General features: G+C 40.9%; 1 protein-coding gene across 2 annotated transcripts in view; it reads right to left on the bottom strand.

Moving 5' to 3' along the window:
• LOC134640857 (cGMP-dependent 3',5'-cyclic phosphodiesterase) overlaps positions 1–24618 on the bottom strand; it is a 170296-nt gene that overhangs the window by 93276 nt on the left and 52402 nt on the right. The window contains exons 1-2 of one of the 2 annotated variants that reach the window (XM_063492897.1): positions 22595–22717; positions 22249–22339 (exon numbers count right to left, since the gene is read on the bottom strand). In XM_063492897.1, the coding sequence (XP_063348967.1) occupies positions 22249–22339; positions 22595–22629 (126 nt within the window). In that variant the 5' untranslated portion in view covers positions 22630–22717. Of the gene's footprint in view, positions 1–22248; positions 22340–22594; positions 22718–24618 lie in introns of those variants that run through there. The other variant, XM_063492896.1, reaches the window with a different exon arrangement.

The following is a 24618-nucleotide window of genomic DNA, read 5'->3' as shown; positions in this document are numbered from 1 at the left end:
TTGTTGTTAGTGTTAGCTAGCATCAGTCCTTACCAACTATGCTGGTTGCCTTATACCTTCATTTGAAGCTACATTTTGTCTTCCAGATGCTACAGTAGTACCTGTTGACACTCGCTGACATCTTTTGTCACAAGTTTGGGGAGGATGTTGTCCAGGTGATAGCCAACTTTTTTTCCTGTGCATGTGCTTTGCTTCGTGCTTAGTGTCTTCGCTAAATTCTTTGTGAGGGATATTTGCCTACGATATCTACACTATGTTTTCATTGTGTGGTTTACTCATTTGCTTGCAAATAAAGGTTTGCTGATTCAGTTCACTAAAATACAAATACCCTTTGGGGTTTTATCAGGAAGGGCATCTGGTATAAACCAACCATGTGGAACTGTCCGCTATAGCAACCCCTTGTGAAAACAGAGCAGCTAAAATTAGCTTTTTATTAGCAATTGTTACTACAACTCCTGTCCTGCTGTGATGTTCTTGTTATCTTGCAATAACTGTGTTGAAGATTTTGTGACTGTAGCTGATTGGTTTGACAAGTGCATACCAACATTAAAGAATTAAAGAGTTAGTTATTAAAACTGTTAAACAGGCCAGCACATGCTAGTGTTAGCTGTTTAACTATTAGCACTATTACGTAGCTAATGATAAAGTGGTAATGTTGCAGCTAGACAGCAAACATTTTTAATCTTGCTCGACTGAAACCTAAATAGACAGTGGTAATTTAACAAAATATAACAATTATTTGTACATAAAAAGTATTATGTTTTTCATAAAGTCTCTAATTGAAGCTCAGAAAATTCTATGAACAGCAAGACAGAAACAGTAGCAGTTTTCAATTCTATCTGATGAGCAATGAAAATATAGGGACATATAAAGTGCAATAAATAGGCTGTAGCTCAATACATTTTCCAGGGATCAATAATGTTCTAATCTTTATTTAAAAAACAATTACGCCTCTCTCCCCCCTGGTGGTATCAAAACAAGTATTTTCTTGGGTATTGATGTCAAGTTTGAAATTCTACTATAGAGATCAACCCGACTTTTTACCATAGCTGGACTGTAATTTTCCCTCAACATTTGTTTTTTGGGGTTTTCTTTCACAATCTACATGCACACAAAATGAAAATGTTGATAGTGAAGAAGATGGAGGAACATTTATTGGAAAATCTGGTTTTAAGGATCTGCCCACCTACAATTCTGGTGAATTTTCAGTCCAAAATCTGCCCACACATTGTATAAAATCTATTATAGCAAATAAATACTTCAGTGTGTTTCCATGGCTGGATAAATGAAATGATTTTTTCAGTTCCAATCACCACACACTGAATGATCCACTGTTATTTTTTTTATAAGCTTGAATTTGTTAAACAGCCTCAAACCTTTTTACCATGAGAGCTACTCAGAGAAATGAAATCTGTTGAGAGCTGCCATCTGATTTTATTAGAGCCTCACTAAATGACACAACGCTGTGTATTTAGATTCAGACATATTCTCTTTTCTACTCATCCTGACACATCCATTTTTCCAAGCCATTGCAATAGAGACTTTGTGTGACACATATTATATTCCATATTTTTATTATTTCACTTCCAAGTACAGTATATGATGAAGACAAAATATTAAATATATTTCAAGTTAGCGAAAAAAGCACCTCGGCTCACCAGGTAAATAAAATGAGCTTTCTTGTTGCACAGTGAATCTGTCGTGCTTACTACATATACCAGCTGATACTATATTTTTAAGGCCTGCACTGATATCAGTGAACATAAATAAGAAATCACTTCATATTACTTATTTTACTTGAACATTGAAGTGTTTAGTGTAATGCACATACATGTACATGAACATGAAGATGCTCTGATTTCATTGGGAGTGACCACGATGGACAATTTTAGAAATCTGTACATCAGAGGGACAGCTCAGGTGGGGCAGTCTGGAGACTGTTAGAGAGGCAAGGCTGAAATGGTTTGGACATGTGGAGAGGAAGGGTGGTGGATATACTGGACAAAGATGGAGCTGCCAGGCAGTAGGAAAAGACCACAGAGGACATAGTGAAGGAGGACATGCAGAAGGTTGGTGTGACAGAGGAGGATGATAGTGATGCTGTGGAAAAAGAGGTGATTTGCTTTCCTCTGTTCTCTACCTTTCCCCCCACTGAGTTTCTTTTTCTTCACTGCAAGTGTCTTAGCTTTAATTCGCTTATCCCCCATACATCTACACAAGTGCCACCACAAAATTTTATGGAGTTATGGAGCAATCAACTATGAGGTCACTGAGATTTGGACTTACGTGTAATTTATTTATTTTTTTTTCAAAAATGAGACAAAAAAATTGGCATGAATCAGTGTGTGACACCCTAGATGGCTTTTACTTTGAAAATACTCCACAGGAATCCTACAGTTATGGCCCATCCTGCAGTGCTTCTGATTGGATTGTGTTTAAAGATTTAGGCTGATGCGTCACTCTTCAGTGATGGTAATTGGCTGGTTTAGACATGAGGAGTGAACACAGCAGAGGCACCAACTAAGTAACTTTAAGATTTCTGTAAATTTTATTCTATTGCTTTATAAACACCAAACTAATGTTTAATTTATACGGAATCAAATCACAAAATGCTTTTACTGTAAGGTAAAGACCCTGCAGTACTCTGGATAAAAACCCCAGCAATCAAGCCATCCTCTATGAGAAAGAACTTTGCAACTGTGTGAATGAAAAACTATTGTGAAAAAATATTTCACCTTAAAATGCATTAAAAGAACAAATTGTGGAACTCATAATTTCTAAACCCTGTCCCTGTAAACAGTGACTCTGGTATCAGCGCTGTCATGTGGAATATGTTTAGAGCTGGTGCATGTTTTAATAAAAATACTGAAATCTTGGTGTTATGATGTATTCCCTTATAACTATTCAGTCTCACCCATATTTAAAAGTTGATTCTGGCCAGAAAGAGTGTCTGATTCAAATTAAAGCTTGGAGCTTTGTTTGTGCATAGGAAGGCTAAATGAGATTTTATATTAAGAAATCAGACCCTAATTGTTCTTTGTTTTTACAAGTGGCAGCATCTCAGATACCTTTACTAAATATATAATATATGACACTCTTCTTCATCTAATCTAATCTTCATTAATTGTAATTTTATTTTTTCATTTTGCTGTGGTAAGACCTTCAACAAAGCATATGCTGTGCAAGTCTCTTCTCATTCCTTGTAACTGCTTTTTTTAATAACAGCACGCTTGCAGAGAGCACGAGAAAAAGCCCAAGAAATTACAATCAAAATTGGTTTAATATTACTTTGTTTCATGTGCAGTGTTAATATCTACAGAGCTACATTACTCCTCAGCGGGAACATTGCTCCTTTTAATATCCCAATGGCGCCGCGGCAACAGTTAAGAAAGCATCTGGCTGTGTTGTTAGGATTAAATTCCACGATTAAACTATACGAGGATAGGTTTGGGCTGACACTGACAGGTGAAAGCTGTCTGAATTTGCAGACACCTGTCCTGTGCCGTTACAGCTTCTGTCATCAGCTGCTTGCTGTCGTTGTCATTGGAGAACAGAAGGAAACAGAACGCAATCATCGTTGGGGGAGGCAATGTGCATGAAATTATTTCAGGGTGAACTTGAAACTGACACATGCACAGTGTTTGTTTTAATGTGGAACTGATCAGACAAACTCAAATCAGACAAGATGGAAGATGCTGAAGCGGCTATGAGGATTCAGGGACAGAAAAAAAAAAAAAACTGCCAGTGCATTCATATTATCAGAGGTCTCTGTGCACTTGAATAAGCCCAGGATGAATAGCTGAGCAGAGGAACAGGGCTGTTTAAAAGATAAGTAGAGAAGAAGAATGGTGCAAGGAGTAATGATGGAAAGGAGCAGATTTGAAGATTGACAGAAGAGGAGAGCGATAGACGCGGGGAGAAAAAACAGATGGGAGGAGAAAGTGTTGTAAATTAGAGTACAAATGGAGCGAGGGGGGGGAGTGCAAAAAAAAGTGAAGGGAAATGAGAAAATATGGAGCGTACTGTACGGAAGTAGAGTTGGGTAGAATACATGATGAAAAGAAGAAAGACACAGAGGGAGAATGAGGCATATCCGGCAAAGAATTGAGATCGAACAGACAGAAGGAAGAAGACAAAAGAAGATTTGAAAAGGCCAGAAAGAAAGAAGGGCAGGTGGAGGGAAGAGAAAAGCTGAGGAGACCGGGGTGACGGAGAGAGGCGCAGGGAGAGAGGAGGTAAAGATGAGAAGAGCGGAGAGATGAGGGGAGGGATAGCGGTCATGATAGATGAGTAATGTCAGGTTCATTTCCTGAGGAGCAGAACAAGACAAAGCCCATTTAATATCTGTCACACACACATGCACCTTGGAGACACACGCCGACTGGAAGCGTTCGGGGTGTTAGCTGTATTTTTTGATAAAAGATTTGAGAGCCACAGAGTGCGCTTAGAATAGATAACATGTCATCTCATAGTGATTTGATTTAATAGAAGACGCCTGCTGTTTAGCATGCTGCCATTGGTTTTAGAGCGCGCGTGTGTGTCTGCGCGTGTGTGTCTGCGCGCATCGTCTGGTGTGCTCGTGTGTGCTCGCCATGCTCGGCCCAGGTGCCAGCAACTTTAAACGCATTTGATCCGAAGCAGAAATGTGATTTTGCCAGCATAGTAATAAGGGGCCGTAACAAAATAGCATAATAAAACGACATGATGTGATCAAGATAATTAAATTACAGGGAATCCTGTTTGCTTTGTCTCTGCCTTCTTTTTTATTGTGATCTATGTACACAGCTGCTGCCAGTCTGTCTGTCTTCCTGTATACGTGTGCGTTTTTATGCAACTTGTCCTTAGGACCATTTCTCAAGAGAGCCGTACAATTGATTGTTTCATCAATGGTCACCTGTCCTGCTATTGGTTAATCAATTCCAGGGCAAACATTAAGATTAACTCTTTAAAAGAGGGAGATAATTGACTGCAAAGGCTTGACAGACATGCTTGTTGGAAGTGCAAGCTGGTAAAAGGACACAGAGACAGATGGATGCAGAGCAGCAGATGGAGGGATGGATGGATAGAAACAGACTGAGATGGAAGTAAAGAGGAACTGAGAAGAAAGGGGAGAATATAAACCACGTATCATGGATGCAATGATCATTAAAATGCTCCCTGACCTCTTTTTTTAAAACTCTCTGCCGAGCACTTAACAGGTCGGGGCACACCTGACAGCTACTGTCATCCGTACTTCCACTCCATCGAGGATAAAAACCACATGCAAAAATTAGATTTAAAGGAAAAACAAAAATGTCAGACAAACGAAAACGACAAAAACATTCGTTAAGAAAGGAACGTCGTTATGTTAAGCTTATTAAAAATGCAATTTGCCATTTGAGTTAATCTAATAGTGAGAGACTGCAAGAGTGCAGGCCGTAATATTTTATTCTAAATTTCATTAGGAGCAACACAGGAGTAACGTGCTCCTTGTGTTTCTTTCTTTGGTAGGGGGCAGGGTGCTGTATTTTGAACCATCTGTGTATGAGTTATACCTTGTTTAATAAGGAAATATAAAGATTTACAACAGTCGGGTGCCAGTATAGGTCACCTAATTGACATGGCAACCTGTATACTGAAGGCTACAGTCCTTGCTGCAGGGGCCTGTGTTCAAGTCTGCCCCAGACCTTATCTTCCATGCCATTACCCCTCACTCTCTCCTTATTTCCTGTCAAATAATGGCTAAGATATAGCGGCCCTGAGTGGGCAAGAAAACACCACCACATAGAAGAATACTAACCCTAACACAACAGAAGTAATTTAAGGGACATGAAAGAAGAAGAAATTAAAAAATCTGGACCTGAAGACTGTTTTTTTCCCTCCCAGCACAGTTAAATAACATAATTTATCTAAACTTCTTAAAATATGAAAAACATCATGCTTGGAAAAAAAAGGTTACACCTAAAGTGATGGTGCTCAAAAGTCTAAAACATCACATCAGCAAGAGGAACATTTTAGCCTTTGATCCTTTGATCAGGCATTTCAATCAGCTCAAACAGTCCTGTGGGGAGAAATCAATCAAGGATCAACATATCCATTTCTCTGATAATGCAAAAATAATGTGGCTGCAAGATGCATTTCACTTTAACTTAGTTGGAGCATCACTCGCTTCTTCTGTACTAGTATTATTCTGATAATAACAGTTTGATGGCTACTGTCGCTATGCTCCCTCCTTCTCACTTATAAGGAGAAGAAATGTTTTGAGGCTAAAACCCTAAAGGAAAAAAGTGGAAGGCATAATCTGTGAAAAAGTAAATTAGAGCACTTTAGACAAATCCTTGCAAAACACAGGCTGGTTAAATGCTAAAGAAAATGTGTGAAAGTTTAAATATATCCCTTGGCAATACTTGCATATGGTCCAGCTTAAGTTTTTTTAGAATACAAAAGATCAGCTGGGATAGGCTCCAGCGCCCCCGCAACCCTGGATTGGATAAGCGGAAGAGAATGGATGGAATACATGGATACATGAGATCACATGCCTCATTTGTTTAAGACACCTTTGGGAGTCGTTTTAATCAGTAACTTTTGTTCTTTAAACCAACGCGGGGCTTGTTTTAGTCTGCAAACGCAGAGAGTAATATACAGAAATTTCACACCAAAGAGAGCACAGCAGCAGAAATGTACCAGCTCCAGAAAAAAGATAAATCCTACAGTTTTTATCAACTGAAAACGCCCAAATCACTCCATTAATCAACAGGAGCAATGAAATGCTAATCTACTGTATCTATCATGTAGCCACAATAAACCATGAAGACCTTGGCTTCAGACCCCGACGAGTATTCATTTTGATTTTTGTGGCAGTGTGGTACCAAATAAACAGGAAAACTGCAAAATTGCAGCTACAGAAAAACAAAATGATACTGCATTCCCTCTGAATCGAGTAGCGCTGGTTGTGATATGGCATCATTTGGCACTAAAAGCACCAAGATTATTAAAATTTGATGTAATTAAGTAACGGCTTCAGGTCATTTGGAGACGTGGTGTTTCTCAGGCAGCTGTGCCAGCATTAAACCTTTAATAAGAAAAACATGCTTTATAAATCCTGTAAATTTTTGATACTTGCTCATTAACGTACAAACGGAGCACTAAAAGCGAACTGAGTAGCAATGACACTGGGTTCAGTTATCTGCAGTACAGAGCCAGTGGTGGATAATAAAACATCGCTGTACGTTTTTTACAAAGTTTTTTAAATGATGTTTGCTTTCTTTTGATTCCTTTTTTTAGTTTTTAAACATTCTCTTTAATGGATCCAGGAGAAACATCTTCTGAGTGTTAGCAACAGTTGGTCCGTTTAAAGGACTTAATGCTGTCATTTATTTCTCATTTCAGAGCCGCCTGGAAACATTTAGTTAAATCAAACTGTCGATGTAAAATTGCACGAGAGAGAAAAAAACAGCCCTCTTTTTTTAGTTACATTTAATGCTGTTTAGCCTCTCGATTACTTTTACATGTTGTCATCAGAGCAGGTCAGCCAGTTCAATAAGTAATGCTCAAAGTTCATACAGTGATGATTTAGTGTGAAAACATTCATAAGTTTTAAGAGTTAAGAGCCTGAAACACCAACAAGAAGCCTAACCGGAGACGCGGACGGAGAGTTGACATCACTTTGACATTTTGGCCGCGTTTGAGTATCGCTGAGCGACACATCAGACACACACATACACACTCTCTCCAACATGCTTGTCGAGCGGTTCAGGAGTCCACCGTAGATAACAGCCTTGCCCCTGATGCATGACATGGAAAAACTCTTTAGAGGACAGAAAGGCAATTATGGGAAGTTTAAGAGTATCTAGCTGTCAGGCAAATGTTCGTGTTGGAAGTCTGCACGGTAAAAAGAGGCAGATAAAAAAGGAAAAACAAAGACGAAGCATCAACGGAGTAAGTTAGAAGCACAGTGACGAGAAGACAAGGACAGCTGAGCTGAATACAGAGTTGTGACTAGTTAACATGTTTGAAGATTAAGAAACGAGCAACTACTTGTCAACTTTTTGACAACACAACATAAACGCTGAAAAGGAATTAAATTGGCATCGCAAATCACTACGAGTGGCCTCTGTTTTTCTATATTAATGACGTTTCTGTTTGCTGTGCTGATTTTTTTCCAGACCTCTGATTCACTGAAGCATTCGATACCTGCAATTATAATCCAGATAATTTGACTCTGTGGAGCACATATAAATGTACTGATTGCCATGCCACTTTAAAGGTGATAAAGGCTACTAATTAGCATCCAGTAAATTATGGCCCACCCAGGTAGCAGTGTTTGTAATGTAATTTCAACACTTCTTTGTTAAAGTACCTTTAATGAAGTGCTCACCTTATTTTTTCTTCTACTTCTAGCAAAAAAAGTCCCCTTTTATCAGACTTACGGCGTTACTTTACACACTCCATGGAGTTTTTTAGTAAAGTAAAACTTTCACAAAAGGCATTTTTCACAAACAAATACCGTTCATCGTTCTCTGCAATTCACAGAAAGTCAATTTAGAGTCTTTCATAATGCTGGTAGGAACGCAATTTAAGATTGATCTTCAAAAACGAAGCCAAACAAAAGCAAAAGAAATCCAACCTTGAAATAACGTAGGCGCAGCTTCAATTCGCAGGCACAATACATGTCCTCAATAGAAAAGTTAAAATGAAGGCAAAAGTCTATCTTACATAACATACCTTACATACCTCAGCTTTGAATTAAAAACATCCATCCCCTAGCTCAATAATGAATGATGCCCCAAATAAATAAATAAATAAATAAAAACAGAGCACCAAATGGGTTTTTTTTCTTACTCCGCGTAAACATCTAGAGGCAATTCAATCATGTCCTCTCAGCATCAATGTTCAAACTTTTTCAGCTTAATTGAAAAAGTTGTTAAAACAGCAATCATCAAAATTTGAAGCTGCTCATTATTTGTGATGTAAATCTGTTTGCCCAGAGGCAAAACTTGTTCATTTACTCAGAGGCAGAGCGGCACAGAGGAACAGACCTCGGTACCGGCACTGCAGGTGACGGTGGCTACGCCCTGAGGCACTGGATCCTTTTTAAAATGCCATGCGGCGTCGCCAGTGCTGAATGACTTCTTCTTTAGAGACACCTTCATACAACTCAAATGCCGATGGTGATGCCTCAGTACACTCGGTGGCAGGAGGCTACACCTCTTATTCAAACTCTGATGAACTGCCAGACTGAGCGCTGAGCTGTAACACAGAGGAAGGTCTCTTATTTTTCTTTTTCTCCCTGGCATTTGGCCTTCAGACTGTGATCAACATCCTTATCCAAAAAAAGGTTCTTCTCCAACTTTAAAAGTCAGACTTCATCTGCAGATAGTAAGAAAATGGTGCAGTGCGTTCTGCTGCAGTATTTGCTGGAATCAACCATCAGAGGATGGGTACACTGTGGTCATAAAGGGGTGGACATGGTCAGCAGCAATACTCAGGCAGGCTGTGGTGTTGAAACAAACCTCAGTCTGGCCCAAAGTATGCCAAGAAATATCTCCACACCATTACACCACCACCAACAGCCTGAAGGATCCCAGACAGATCCATGCTTTCATGTTGTTGCAGGGCAGGGATAGCTCAGTAGGTAGCGTGGTCGTCCCATGATCAGAATTTCGGGGGTTTGAATCCACTGAACGGCTACCCTGAGGTACCCCTGAGCAAGGTACGTCCCTGCACACTGCTCCCCGGGCGCCTGATTTGCAGCTGCCCACTGTTTCACTGAGTGAATGGGTTGAATGCAGAGAGAGTAATTTCCCCACAGGGATCAATAAATTATATGTTGTTGTTATTATTATTATTACCCTAAATCCTGATCCCACCATCCAAATGTCACAGCAGAAATCAAGACTCATCAGACCAGGCAGGCGATGTCTTTCGAATCATCCTCAGTTTCCTGTTTTTAGCTGACAGAAATGGCATTTGGTGCGATTGTCTGGTGCTACAGACCATCTGCTTCAAGGTTTGATGTGTTGTGCATTCAGGGATGCTTTTCTGCATAACCTGGTTGCAACCTGGTTGTAACAAGTGGTTACAAGTTACCGTTGCCTTTCTATCAGCCTGACGCTGTCCCGCCATTTGGTTTGAACATCAGCAGGTCGTCTTCACCATGTCTAAATGCTCTGAGTTGCTGCCATGGGATTGCGTTACGAGGAGTTTAAAGGGTGTACATAATAAAGTGGCCTAAAGTGTAAAATCCTGCATGCTCTATTGTTATGACACCATCACGTTATTTAATAGAGTGTCTTTTAGAGTTAGTCAGCCATCAAATGCTGGGTCAGCGCATTTTGTCACAGAACTAATTTAAAATGCCATACAAGTAGCGCAAAAAGAGACCAAATCGGTTTAAGCTGCAAAGAATTACAGCTGTTATTGTGAATGTTATGATGAGAAGCTCCAGCAGACAATCATTTTAAGGGACTAACACAAGGCTGAGGATAAAGAAATTTGCATTATGCCTCGATTCAGTTATTTCATCTTTTATGAGAGAAGCAGCTTCAAGACTCTATTACAGCCTCTTTACTGTCGGTTTGGATGTAGCAATCCTCAAACCATTACAGAGGTAAACAAGTTTAGGCATGGCTTGGCATGTCTGCACCCCCCTCTATGCATAAACCTTTTTAGTATTTTGGGGAATCTTTCCAAGCATGAGAAGTTTGAGAACCTTCGTTTTCTTTTTTTATTGTATTTTAGCTTACAATAACACAAGGAGAACACTCAGATATCCCTTTTTTAAAGTTATTCATTATTAATAAGGTTTTCTAAACTGTAATCATAGGCAATTGCTTTTATGCAATAAAGGTGCTTTGCATTTTGCATTCAGTGTAAGATGTGCAAAGTCACAAAGCAGCGTTAAATTCACAAAAAACAAACAAACATGCAGTCTGCTCACAGTTTTCTGCACATCAGTGTTCAGACAGACCGATGAGAAGAATACGGCTCATTTTTACATTGGCCGTCTGTAGGGATCTAAAAGCTCATATTTCCCCCTCAGTTAACTGTCAGTTTCTCCACAGGGATGTCTAAAAGCCACTCACATGTCTCGATGTATTCCTCCTGATAGAGCCGAGCTTTTAGAGTAAAAGGTACATAAGCCTGGGGGATGTTGACCTCTGTGCCTATGGAAATTTTTAAGTGTACCTCTGAGTGCATCATTGTATGCGTGTGCGCGTGCAGCATCGACGTGTTTCTGTGGAGGTGAAAGGATTGATCTCTTTTATCGGTGCGAATCGGATTAATCGCGTAGGCCAGTAAACCACCATCTAACAAGGTGGAGTGATGAAAACACACCTACATAAAGACGCGCATGTATGCACCCACACACGCACAAACGCCTACACCCTCACATCTGAATACACATACTGAAATCTCTCCGATAGGAAAACTTGAGCATGTTAGAAGTATATATAAAGGTCAACACTGAAAAGTGGCACAGTACACTGCATAGGCGTATACAGTACACACACACACACACAAGCACCTACACATTGCAAGTGGACAGGAACTAAGTGTGAGAGACCCAGAAAGAAAGGGACACGCCCCTCTATTTTAGTTCAATCCCCTGGGGAAATCACATACTGACACCTCTTCTCCTGCTGTTCTTTCACCCACTTCCTCAGTTCTTTTTCTTTTTTCCTCTGGCTTTTATTCTCCCCTCTATTCAAGTCTCCATTCAGTAATGGTCTATTACCACAATGGAAGGCCCACAAATTGAATGGGACAGAATGAGAATAGCACCAAAACACACAAACAGCCACAAAAAAATCACACCGTGTCACATTAGGAGGGAAATGAAGAGTGAAGAGAAAAGTGCACCTTTTTCTTTATCTATCTATCTATCTATCTATCTATCTATCTATCTATCTATCTATCTATCTATCTATCTATCTATCTATCTCATCCACCTCTCAGTACCTATTACTCATACTGCTCTCTTCTGCCTCTGCACTCACATCCTTATCTAACTTGGCCTCGCTGGCGTTAAGCTACTGCAGTGATGCCAGATGAACAGAAAACCATCTACTTTTTTTTTTTTTTTGGAAAAGAAGCGTGGGCAGGCCACCCACCTTAAGTTTTGGATTTTTTGCCGTTGCTCATAAACTAGCGAACAGTTGTTGAGTAAAAAAAAGGTTGTTTTTATGAGGCATAGGCATGAGTGGGATGAAGCAAGAAGCATAGAAAAAGGTGAGACATATGTTTATATATGCATGCTTTTTGTTGCCTGGTAAACTAAATTTACATTATATAATATTACAGGATGTCTTTGCCATCCTCAAAATAGAATAAGAAAAATGTAGTGGTCGTGATGGACGCACATGCAGCTTTTGGCTACGAAATCCCATAAAGCCTAAATGGCTTTGGTGCTTAGATGAAAGAAGGGTAATGTATTGTTATGCTGCACTTCATCTCACACTTACAGCATCCAAACAATGATTCATAATTTTCTGAAATTCATGTTATTTATTTAAGCTTTATTTAACCAGGAAAATAGGACTCTCCGGAAATTAAAAATGTCTTTTACAAGAGATTCCTGGCGAAGAAAGAAAGCAGTACAACCAGCAGAGTTGAATAAACTCAAGTTAAGTAGACTAAAATACAGGCGATAAAAAATAAAAATACAAAAACGACCAAATTTTATAAACTTCAGGGCCAATAAACCCTGAAACATCAGTAGAACGTTTTGCCTGCTGCCTGAAACAAGGATAATGCAATTCAAACATTTGCAGCCTGGAGTAACTACTTTAAAATCACCTGAAGTTTTACTGAGACCAGTTCCTTAAGTTTTTGTTGATGTTGAAATGTTAATTGGATTCTCCCTGCAGACTACCCCGACGATGAGGCATGTGTACGTCCACCTTTTAACTTTTCATGACTTATATTTTTTCAGACATGCAGCCAAAACACCGACTGCAGCTCATTACCAAACTCTGGACTGACCAAACACTTGCCCTTATAGCTTTCTGTGTGTAGTTATATTATTAATGATGTGCCAGTCAGAAATCTGAAGAAACTGACATTAAAATATTGTTACTGCCAGATGTTTCCTGCAACCTTAAGCAACACATAGTTGGTTTTTTATCATTAAAGTAGCAAATGAGGCTAAAAACCTTCCATTTTGACCGAGGTCACAAACCTCCCTTAGTTATGGAGCTGCAGACTCAGGCTATTAAGGACATGGCATGATGCACCGAACTTTTTCCTCCACTCCCTAGTTTTTCACTCGCCATGCATTTATAATGTGCATACTGTAGGGCCACTATGGCAGACCATTAACTGTTTTCTATCCTCTCCCATAGCTTGTATTTTCTCCTGTTTGTTGTTGGTTTTTATGCTTTTTTTCCTCTTACTTTTAAAAGTCTCTTCCTATGAAAACTGAGTTCTTTTTTCCCACCATCACCCTCTGCTTGCTCACTGTGGATCATAAGATTACCGGGACTCCCGCTTAAATATTGTATGATCTTTACCTCACAATGCAAAGCACCTTGGACTGAATTGAATTAAACTCTGACTAACATCAGCTTGCACCATGAAAGCCTGCAAAGGTGTATCTGTTGCTGTACTGGCTTAAAGAGTTTCAGGGTAGAGGATCACTTTAAGAAAGAGTTGCAGAACAACTTCTCTATATCCTTTCTGCCTACATGAGGTGAATGATGACTCACCGCTTGTTTCTTTCTTCTGTTTTGCTCAAAGTGGTGAATGCGCCTGGAGGCAGATAAAGCCACCTCACAATTTCACTTTTCTTGTTGTACTGTGGCAAGGCCACAGACGAATTAGCTTCAGAGAGGGGTCAGTTACTGCAAAGTGGGTTTTGCAAAAGGCGAATAGATCATTTCTTTTTAACAGGCATACAATTTAAACTGACATCTCACTGGGTGAATATACCATTTCTTTACACATGAGAGCTAGAGAGCTTTAAGAAGCAGCAAGTCATGTCATGTACCAAAATCTGAGGAAGCGAGAAGCAGCGTGGATTACATGCTTTTCTCTTGATCACTGGCTAATGAATCCACACATATGCTTAGGAGTAATGTCCATGGAGCCCTGGGGAGCATTTTTGTGTGCTGAATAAATCAAAGTTCTTCTCCGTTTCCTTTTTTGTTCTTGTCGGGGCAGAGGTGAAGAAATAATTAAGACCCAATTTTTACTTTCATGTCATATTTGCAATTTTTTTATTGGTGTGGACAGGTTTGCTGTAAAAGCTTTGTGAAAATTAATTTATTCCTAATTAATTTAATATTTTGCTAAACTAATTCATGTTTATATGTATGAGTGGTCTAATTACAAAACTGTTGTTCACAGGCAACAAAACCCACAGTTTTTAAGCACAAGACCTGTGGCTGGTAATCAATGTAATATACTGGCTCTGTTTAGTTAAAACCTGGTGAGTGACCACAGGTTACAAACTGGAGAGACAATAAGAAGAAATGTCATGTTCACTGCAGGAAAAAAATACATGTTATATTACAATAACAATATAGTTTATTTTTATTTTAAGACCATTTCTTGCAAGGCAGTCTCCCCTGATTAAATAAATTATATTAAATAAATGCCCAGAAATGAACAACAACAAAAGTTCAGCATCCCCAGGGTATCTTTCAGGAGTCTCTTTACCCTACTGTAGCATCAGTCACATGAAACTGGTTATCAACTCATTAAGTTAGCTCAGTGTTTTCCCTGCACATGAAACCTGGAAGAAAAGCCAGCAAAAATAATGAATGTGCAAGTTTACAGACTTATCAATATCATAGCTCTCTCGCAAGGACACAGGAAAATCAGATGGATTATAATTGAGTTTTTCATAAACGTAATATTTAAAAGATGGGTTTAGTTTTTATTCTTTCAGCTGTAGTCTGAGTAAAGAATAAATATAAAACAGAATTTATTCTATGTGCAAATTTAATATTAAGGTCCAAGGTATTTTAGGATCACATATTCATGCCAATAGCATCCCTGTTTTTCCCTGATGCTAACATTGGACATTATTGAAAACTCTAGGCCACTACATTTCCCTGGATGGAGGTCTAAAGGATCTTCCAACATAACCTGCTCCACAGCAGGTTAAATTACCATGGCAATGTACCCGGTAAGAAGTGAACTGCCTTCATAGCACAGAAAACCCTGATGTTATCTGGATATGATGAAATCGTGCTTCGTAGTACAGCCCTCAGTTTGGGGTTCAGAGTCAGTGTCCAAAGCACTTCAATACAAGGACAAGAGCAGCTGAGGAACAAGCCTGCAATTAGAGGATGAACAACTATATCTCATCTCTAACCTTATTAGAGGCGAAACAATCAATTGAAATGCAAGAAAGTGATTAATGAAAACCATCCACGGCAACAGTTTTTGTGGCCTCGTAGTGTTTGGCTGCAGTCTTTGGAAGCTCTCGTGCCCGCTTGCCTTGTTTTTCGTCATATCAACATTGCCAGCTGACAAAGAACGTGTCGTGATTATCACCTTTCTGTCTGAATGAAAGGGGGGGGCTCGAATGCCTACTCGTTCTCTTTGGAGTTTTGCAACTCAGCAGGGTGCCTGGACAACAAATATACAGCCGTAGAGCATATTTACCTGCAGATATGTGAGAGTAGCGGACTGTGGGTATGTGAACACGCGCATGCAAGCAGAAGGAGAAAGAGCTTGTTCAATGCCCCACAGGGATCCACTTGAGATAAAATTCAGCAGCTCTGAATAATACAGTCCATTTATCAAAGAAAAAGCGCTAACCCTGACATGCGCACGCACACAACGCATATATACAGCGCGCAGAGGGTTGTTGTGGAGTGAAGGTGCCCTTGTGTCCGCGGTCATTTATCAGAATGTGTAATTCAAAGTGCCATGGCAGGCGAAGCCTGATGGTCTGAACTTGAATTTCTTCTCATTGCTTTGAACCGTACAGCATGTAATGCAACACTGCTGTGCCCCTGTAAAGTAAAACACCCAAATCTGTCTGGATTTGCATCAGTCAGCCACAGAAAGCCCCGCTACGGGAGAAATGCCACCACATCAGGACAAGAAGGCAAATAAACAAAAGCACTATCTTTTATCTTCACAATGCAGAAAAAAAAGTTTGAGCAACTTTACTTTTTAATAATATAAAGTTTCCAAACAACCATCATTAAGTAAAAATACATAAATTCAACCATGCTCCAAAATCTTCATCTGGGAGCCACAGGACTAAACAACCAAACTATGTAAAGTAGGTAGAAATACCTCAACCACATACTCTGGTTAATTTTTACTAACCAAAAATACATTAATATTAAAGTTTTAGTATGAGTAAAAGTTGATTTTGTTAGTGAAAATTGTAGAGTAAAGGTATTGTGATATTTGTAGCCGCTGAAAATTTAAATATGTAAAAGAAAACAATCACTTATATTAAATGAGAGTATAGCACTCACTACAAAGCTCAAAAATATTAGGGAACATTTGATCATCACAATATAACACAGCTAAACTTCAGGAGTGTTAATCTGTCCAGTTAGAAAGCACGAAACACTGTGAGTTCATTTCACCTGCTTTGATGCAAATGAAACTGATAACAGGTGCAACAGAGAGGCGACAATAACACAACACCAAAAATGTTTTTTGGTCTTGCAGCTGCTGTCCATAGATAATTTTTCTTATTATTTAAGCCTCCTGAGTGTTTTTCCTCTTCTTTTGCTTTTTCCTCGTCAGTGTTGGTAGCATGAGATCATGCCTGCAGCCCATACTGGTAGTCCAGCTCCTCCAGGATGGCACATCCATATGTGCCATTGCAAAAAGGTGTCTTTGTCTCAACAGTGTAGAAGAAATATCTGAGTTGGGCTGTTACACGTGGAGAGCTGGACAGGGCAGTTGAAGGGCAATCACCTAGCCCGAAATAACCTCCAGCGGATTACTCATGTGCATGTTTCTGACCAAACTGTCAGATACCGACTCGATGAGGGTGGCACGATGGCCTGAGGTCCTTTAGTGGGACCTGTGCTCACAGACCAGCATCATGTAGCTCGACTGGCATTCGCCTGAGAACACCAGAACTGACAGGTCCACTACTGGCGCCCTGTTCTCTTCACAGATGAGAGCAGATTCACACTGAGCTCATGTGACAGACATGAAGAGTCTGGAGACAACGTGGTGAACACAGTGGTACCTGCAACATCATCCAGCTGTTTTGGCAGTGGGTCATTGATGGAATGGGAGGGCACGTCCTTGGAGGGTCGCACAGACCTCCACGTGTTAGCCAGCTGTAGCTTGATTACTGTTAGCAGGATTAAATCCTCACCTATTGTCACACCTTACGCTAGCGGTGGGTTCCTCCTGGTGCAGGACAATGCGCTGCCTCATGAGGCCAGAATGTGTAGGCAATCCCTGAATGATGGAGGCACTGATGCCATTGTCTGGCCCTGATTTGTCCCAGACCTGAATCTAATGAGAACTTCAGGGAGTTTTTACATTGGTGCACCTGACACCAACAGATAGCACCACAGACTGATCAGGAGCTAACTCATACCCTGATCCATGTCTGGAAGGAGATCCCCAAGGACACCATCCACCATCCCATCGGGAGCATTTCCAGATGTTGTCCGAAGTGCATCCAAGTCAGATCGGGCTTTGATTTCAGATTTTAATGTTGATTTTTAACCTGTTTATTTAATTGGTCAGCTTCTGGTGTGATTTAAGTGTTTTGAGCACTGCACAACTTACTGTAGTTGTGGCTCACATCATCAGGCACCTTTAATTAAAACATTTCATGAGTTCTCTTAATGACTTTTGGATTCTTTCATTTGCATTAAAGTAAAAGACCGTCAGTGCAAATTATTACAACCAAAGCAGGTAACCTTCCTCTTTGCTTCTGCACTGGGGCTAGGCAAGGATGAATGTTTTAAGATTGCTGCAATGAAACCTACGAATGACATGACTGATACAGAATGATAGTGTGTAAACTTCAAACTGACACCTGCACAAAAAGACAATAAAAAGAAATGTGGTCTATTTTCCCTTTAGGCTATACAGTATAACGCACACTACGAAGTTTGATCTGCAAACAAACTGAAACTGTCCTTGATTAAAACATCAAAGCAGAACAACACAGGCTGTACGAATGAATATCTGCTGAGTTTGATTTAATTAAACAGCTTATTATTGCTTCGTGTTTACTCTGAGCCTCGGGTTCAGTAATTCTGCTACAAGGAGGGGTTTCTGTTTTTGATCATGCACAGGTTGGTGCTGCTCTGTGCACAACACAATCAAATTGAAAAATGGACGTCCATAAGAGTAAAGTTCACTGAAAAGTTTCTTTCCCAGCAGAGAGCACGGCATATACAGAATCCTAATATTTAAAGCAAACTATTGTTGTCTGGTCCAATACTGTACTTTTCCAAAACATTTACAGACAGTGAAACAAAGTCCACAGGCAATCATGCAACAAGCTCACCGAGCACCGCTGTCTACATCAGTTAATGAGCCACCAAGCTTGCCTGCTGCCTTCACCGAACGGGCAATCGATTCAAGCTGTCACCTCACTGCACATTCTCCGCCGCTGCAGCCACTGCTCATGCATGACACACCTACCTGTTATTACAGAGTCCCTCGAGGTTTGGAATCGAAATACTGCGTTGGGAATTGGAAAACCTTATGAATCCTGCTCCCCATAGTTTCAGTTGTGCCACAATCGATCAGCGCAATAAAACCGAGAGCAGAAGCTCATACATGCTGGATATTAACTGTAAGACTGCGAGTATGTGGAGCTCCACAATATTATGTACAAGACACACATAGCAAGCAAATCATCCTCCAGATGTAATTTGATCTCCATGTGGTTTCTGCTGCATGTAAATGTCCTTCCCATCATGTAAAATGATGCAGTCTCCTTACTTGTGAGGTACATTTAATGCATGATTCCAGACTTTGCATTTAAAGTATTTACACATGACTGAGGTATAATTTAGATGCAGGCACGCAGGCGATGAGACACACACTCTGTGCTCTGCCATCATCTATATGAAGAGCACTTTAAAATATTCTCACTACAATGCTCGTGAGTCTCTTGAGTCGTCATGTAATTCGAGGTTATCCGCTGCGAAGTGACTGACAATCCACCTTCCATGCAGCGGCACACCCACACCACCTCACATGCAGTTCAGCGACACACACACACACAGGTCACTGGTCTTCTGTGACCATTTGAGGCGATTTGTTTCAATTGCCCGATCAACAACAATGGGATCAGCGGTGTGTGTATTTGGATGAATCCGCTGAATATAAAGCTCCAGGTTCGCTGCTTACAGCCCCATGTCGCATCGGTGGTATATTATTGAGGATAAAATCAAGTCAGACAAGAAGAAATACACTCTGGAGGTTTCACACCAGGCTGAAAAGGCCACATCAGGGCTTAAGGGCAACAGCGCTGCTTCCTCATGTCTCCTTTCAAAAGGAAAATGTTTGATATTAGCGGGATATTAGCGACTTTTTGCATCAGACTCTGGCTACTGTGGATGGATTTTTTTTCAGTGATTCCTTCTACTGGCTCCAAAAGAGAATTCAAGCAACAAGTAAAATGGTTTTCTTAAACCTTTGTCGTCAGATCAGATTAACACTTTTATCTCAAGGGCAGGCACGCTCATATAGAGCGAGCAGATACATGCCCAGTGCAACTAATGCAATAGTCATGTTTTAATCCCCATAAGACAGCTTTCTCTTCCAGCGGTGAGGTCAGAGCACAGAGTCTAACCCTCGCTCCCCAAACTGACAATTATAACACTATACAACGCAAACCCCCAGTGGGCTAAACTTACTCCATTCAGCAGAACCACTTTCATGTCATTAAGGTCAAGCTATCAGGGGAGCTTGTCTATGGAGTTCTGGGACACGCACTCAAATCCCCTCACGCACACACAGAAATAATTACAGGGTTTTTTTTTCTTCTTTAATTCAAATGGGCTTTTTTTTTCTTCCACCTTAACATTCAGTGCAGAATTTTCCCCTGCTTTTAACTCATGCCCATCATCTTTGGCTAAATGAGAAGAAAACGTGGAAACATCTGTGCAGAGAAATGAGTAAATGACAAGGATAGCGGATAACTGGGAGCTGGAGGAGAAAGGTGAATGAACACACCTGCCCACAAGTGTTGCTTCTGCACGCACTTGGTGAAAGTCACAGAGCTCGCAGACGTGTATGTAAACACTTCAGAGACTTTGGAGTGAAGCATGTTTGTGTGAGTATAAGCATCTATGAAGCCAAAATGATAATAATAATAATTTGTATTGACACACAGACACCCAGTGGAGTGGAGAGTGAGAAGAATCCACGAAAATAATTATTTTGTTAAACACCCTCCGATTCCCTGATGAACTAATCCTCACATCTGTTTCACTGGAGACTGAGGAGAGATGAGTCTGCTGCTTTTACTGCCCCACTGTCTCGCAGGCACGTACAAGCCAGCATATAAGCGAATGCATTTTACTCCATTACTGTATAAACTCACAAATCTCATAATTTCAGTGATGCATGACAGCAGAGATACGAACACTGAGGTTCTTCTTAATCGCCCTCCACCCCTCCAGCTCCTGCTTATCTGCCATCCAGAGTACTGTAAGATCTACGGTGTGACAAAAATACTTTATTGTGGACAAAACTGCACTCAAGAAAATGAATGCAAAAACTTTCTCTCCCTTTAAAATGCACATTTGTAACCTGTAGCAACTGTGACGCTTCAGGTCGTCCTCCTACAGGGCGTTACGCTCCCTCCAGACCAAATCACACAAGGAATTACAGTACGGGTGACGACAACTAACCATTAACAAACAAAACAGGCTGTAAGGGAGGAATGCAGTTGGACAGGACTTTCAGCCATGTAACCTGAGTGCGGAAACACGTACGTGGACATCTGACGCACAAATGCATTGGCAGCGTAAAGGCAGATACACATATACCGTACCTGCAGGCAGGTGTGTACGAATGAAAGCCGCAAGAATAAAAGAAGTACGTCGCTGCAGTCAAACACACAAAAGGTAGTAATGCTTTTTACATGAAGCAACATCTGGATAAAAAAGTGTCGGGACACCACAGTGGATTTTTCAGACCCATGTTTAGGTGTCCAACACGTCTTTGTTCTCAGAAACACCGACACGGATAAAGCATTTCTTTATGTTTATCACCTAACCCGCGTGTGTGACACTGCACATGCGCCTGCACCCCTGTGAGCATATATCTAGGTAATTGAATCTGAGCACAACATGTCAACACTGGCAGCCAATCAAACTTTCTTTCTTTTTTTCCTTGTTTTAATTTCACTGCCAACACTATATCTCTCAGCAATATAACTCACAAATGCTCGCATACGCTCACGCTGCTTGATGGGACATGTGAATATAACAGAGGGTAGCAATTTTAGATTTTATGCATCTGTGTGTCATAAATCATACAAATGCAAAATAAGGAGCAGTAGGGACGACAGGATGCAGGGGGAAGTAAGAAAGATGAAACAACACGAGGCTTGTTGATCTGGGGACCGCAAGAACAAACAGCGGCAATTTAACTGTTAGCCTAAAACAAACACAGACACACAGACACACACCCACACACACGTGCAAACAAGCACACCACAAGTGAACAGAGACTACAGTGCACAGGGCTCATCTGCCATTGAAAAAATGCACTGTCTTTAATTTCCTACCTTTCATGTTTATAGCTGCTTTATGTTTCATCTGTCCATCCCTTATCCCCCCACCCAACCTCCCCCTCACTCACTCTCTCTCTCTCTTTCTCTCTCTCTCTCACACACACACACACACACACACACACACACACACACACACACACACACACACACACACACATCCAGAGAAGTAATAAGCCTCTCAGTGACTCAATCAACAGAAAAAGAGAGAAAGCAACAGGAGCTGAAACTTACCTTCCATAGACAAAAAGTCATCATTAGCACCCCCCCCCCCCCCAAAAAAAAAATAGAGAGGGTCAAAAAAAGAGAGAGAGAGGGGACGACAGATGTGTGTGTTAAAGGGAGGTCAAAGAAAGGGATGATAAGATTTTATATTGGAAAACCGGAGAGTTGGAGGAAAATGCTTAAAAAAATCAGTATTGTTGTTTATAATTGAAAGGAAGATGAAACAGAATAGAGGGCATAGGGCGCAGAGGATATTGCATCCTGTTTTTCAGGCAGTGTGAGAAGAGAAGAGAAGAGAAGAGAAGAGAAGAGAAGAGAAGAGAGGAGAAGAGAGGAGATCCTACCTGGAGTTGTTCGGACAGCGTGGTGGACTGTCTGGCACTCAGGGCTGGAGCTGAACTCTCGTCAGGACGCAGGAACACTTGCTGACCACGTCTGTAGGGATCAAAAACAGCAGTCAGGACCTCTGTGTGTGTCTGCGTGTTTGAGTTGTCCTCTGTGCACGCCAGCTGTCAGACTTTAAGTGATAAGCTGCTGGCAAAGGAGCATTTCCATTCACACACACACACACACACTCCTAGACACAACAATTTATCTCTTCCTACATCTGAGGAGTGCAGGAATTTAAAGGTGTGTGTGAGGGAATGTAGGAGGGGAGAAAAAAGGTGAATGTGTTTGTGAAGTCCTTACAGGTCCTTTCCTTTCTTCCTCTCAAGCGCAGTCATGTCATCTCCACCTGTCGTACGCAGAGAGAGCGCCGGAGTCACACACACATTCGCACACACGGCGAAGTACCGAAGCACACACTCGCGCTGGCAGGCTGAGACGCACACTGGCGCGCTAACTCCACGAGCTGCATTGCATAGAGCTGAGAGTGAACACAGTCCCTCCTCCTCTCTCCTCCCACCTCTCTCTCATGCTCGCTCTCTCTCTCTCTTTTTCTCTTTCTATGTTCCTCCTCTGGGTCTTACCGCCTCCCACAAACCCTCCCCATGATTCATCTCTCTACTGTCAGTATGTACGCTGAAGGGAACACTGTTATAAGGACACACATAATGGACCGACTTCAAAAAAAGAAATAGAATTACCATCTCGGTTTTGTCGTTTGCTTCTGCCAACATGTTCTTATATATAAATATATATATATAGTGATAAAATGTCAGGTTAAACTGATTTTACTTGGCTTTGTTACCTGTGTTTTCTTGCTTTTTGTTGGTTTGTCAGTTCACCGAGACAGAATAAAACTCCCTGTATTTGTTCACGAGCCAATTCTAATGGAACAAAACTGCAGGCATGCTTCAAATGTGGATGTGGCTACAAAGAAGTGACAAATTCTAAAACATGGATGCATTCCTAACGTCATCAACCGAGCATCACAGAAGATCTCTACAATCATCAGCCAGTGTTTACCAAACTCAGAAATATAATCACAAGCTCACCTTCTGTATAGATTTATTTCCTATTTGCACAGCGTCATGTCACACTGAAGCTGACCTTTGACCTTTTGAATATAAAATTTTAATTCACTGCTTTATTCTATCCAGTATTTTTGTTATGGTCAGAAATGTGTTTGTGTCATCCATCCATCCACAACCTTATTGGTCATCTGGCTCCATCTCACCCTGTCCCCATCATCCTCCTCTGTCACACCAAGCTTCTGCATGTCCTCCTTCACTACATCCATGAATCTTACTCTGCAGTCTTCCTCTTTTCCTTCTGTCTGGCAACTTCATTTGTCCAACATTGCCACCGTCGCTCCTCTGCACATGTCCAAACCATCTCAGCCTTCCCTCTCTAACTTTGTCTCCAAACTGCTCGACTTAAGCTGTTCCTCTGATGTACTCATTCTCTTCCATCCTGGTCACTCCCAATGAGCTGCCTCCAGTTCTGCCTCCTGTCTTTTTCTTAAAGTAAATGTCCAAACCGTACATCATAGCATGTCTCACTACCATCTTGTAAACCTTCCCTTTCACTCTTGCTGCTTCTTCTGTCTCCCATTACCCCTGACAGTTGTCTCCACCCAATTCACCCTGCCTGGACTCTCGTCTTCACCTCTCTTATGCACTGTCCGTTGCTTTGGATGGCTGATCCCAAGTATTTAAAATTTATCTAGCTTCACTGTCTCTACCGCTTGCACCTTCACTTTTCCACCTCTCTTCCTCTTATTCACACACATGTATTCTGCATTCCTTCTACTGATTTTCATTCCTCTTCTCTCCAGCGTATACCTCCACCTCTCCAGGTTCTCTTCCACCTGCTCCCTACTTTCTCTATACCTCTCCATTAACACTCTCAAAGCAAACATCACATCTGTAGTGATCCTTCTCAGCATGACGCCATACTGCAGCTCAGTTATCGTCATCTCTATTCTTAACCAAGCTTCAATATCGCTCTCCCAGTTGTTCATAAGATGACTCATCAGCATTAGTTCTCTGCAGTTACTATAGCTCTGCACGTCACCTTTGTCCTTGAATATCGGTACACTTCTCACTCCACAGGACTGTGTTACACATTCTGGTTTAAAAGTTCACCGTCCCTTTTCCTTGACATCTGTGTAGACTTTAGAACCACCCCCCCCCCCCCCCCCCCCCCCCCCCCAAAAAAAAACAAAAACCCAAAAACATCAGGTTATTTGTGGAACCACTTAAAATAACTTTATTTATTTGCAGATATTTGGAAATTCATGAAAATTCATGTCAGTGAAGTCAGATGTG

This window comes from Pelmatolapia mariae, linkage group LG14 (assembly GCF_036321145.2).
Source record: "Pelmatolapia mariae isolate MD_Pm_ZW linkage group LG14, Pm_UMD_F_2, whole genome shotgun sequence".
NCBI lineage: Eukaryota > Metazoa > Chordata > Actinopteri > Cichliformes > Cichlidae > Pelmatolapia > Pelmatolapia mariae.
This window is presented reverse-complemented; position numbering and strand designations above follow the sequence as displayed.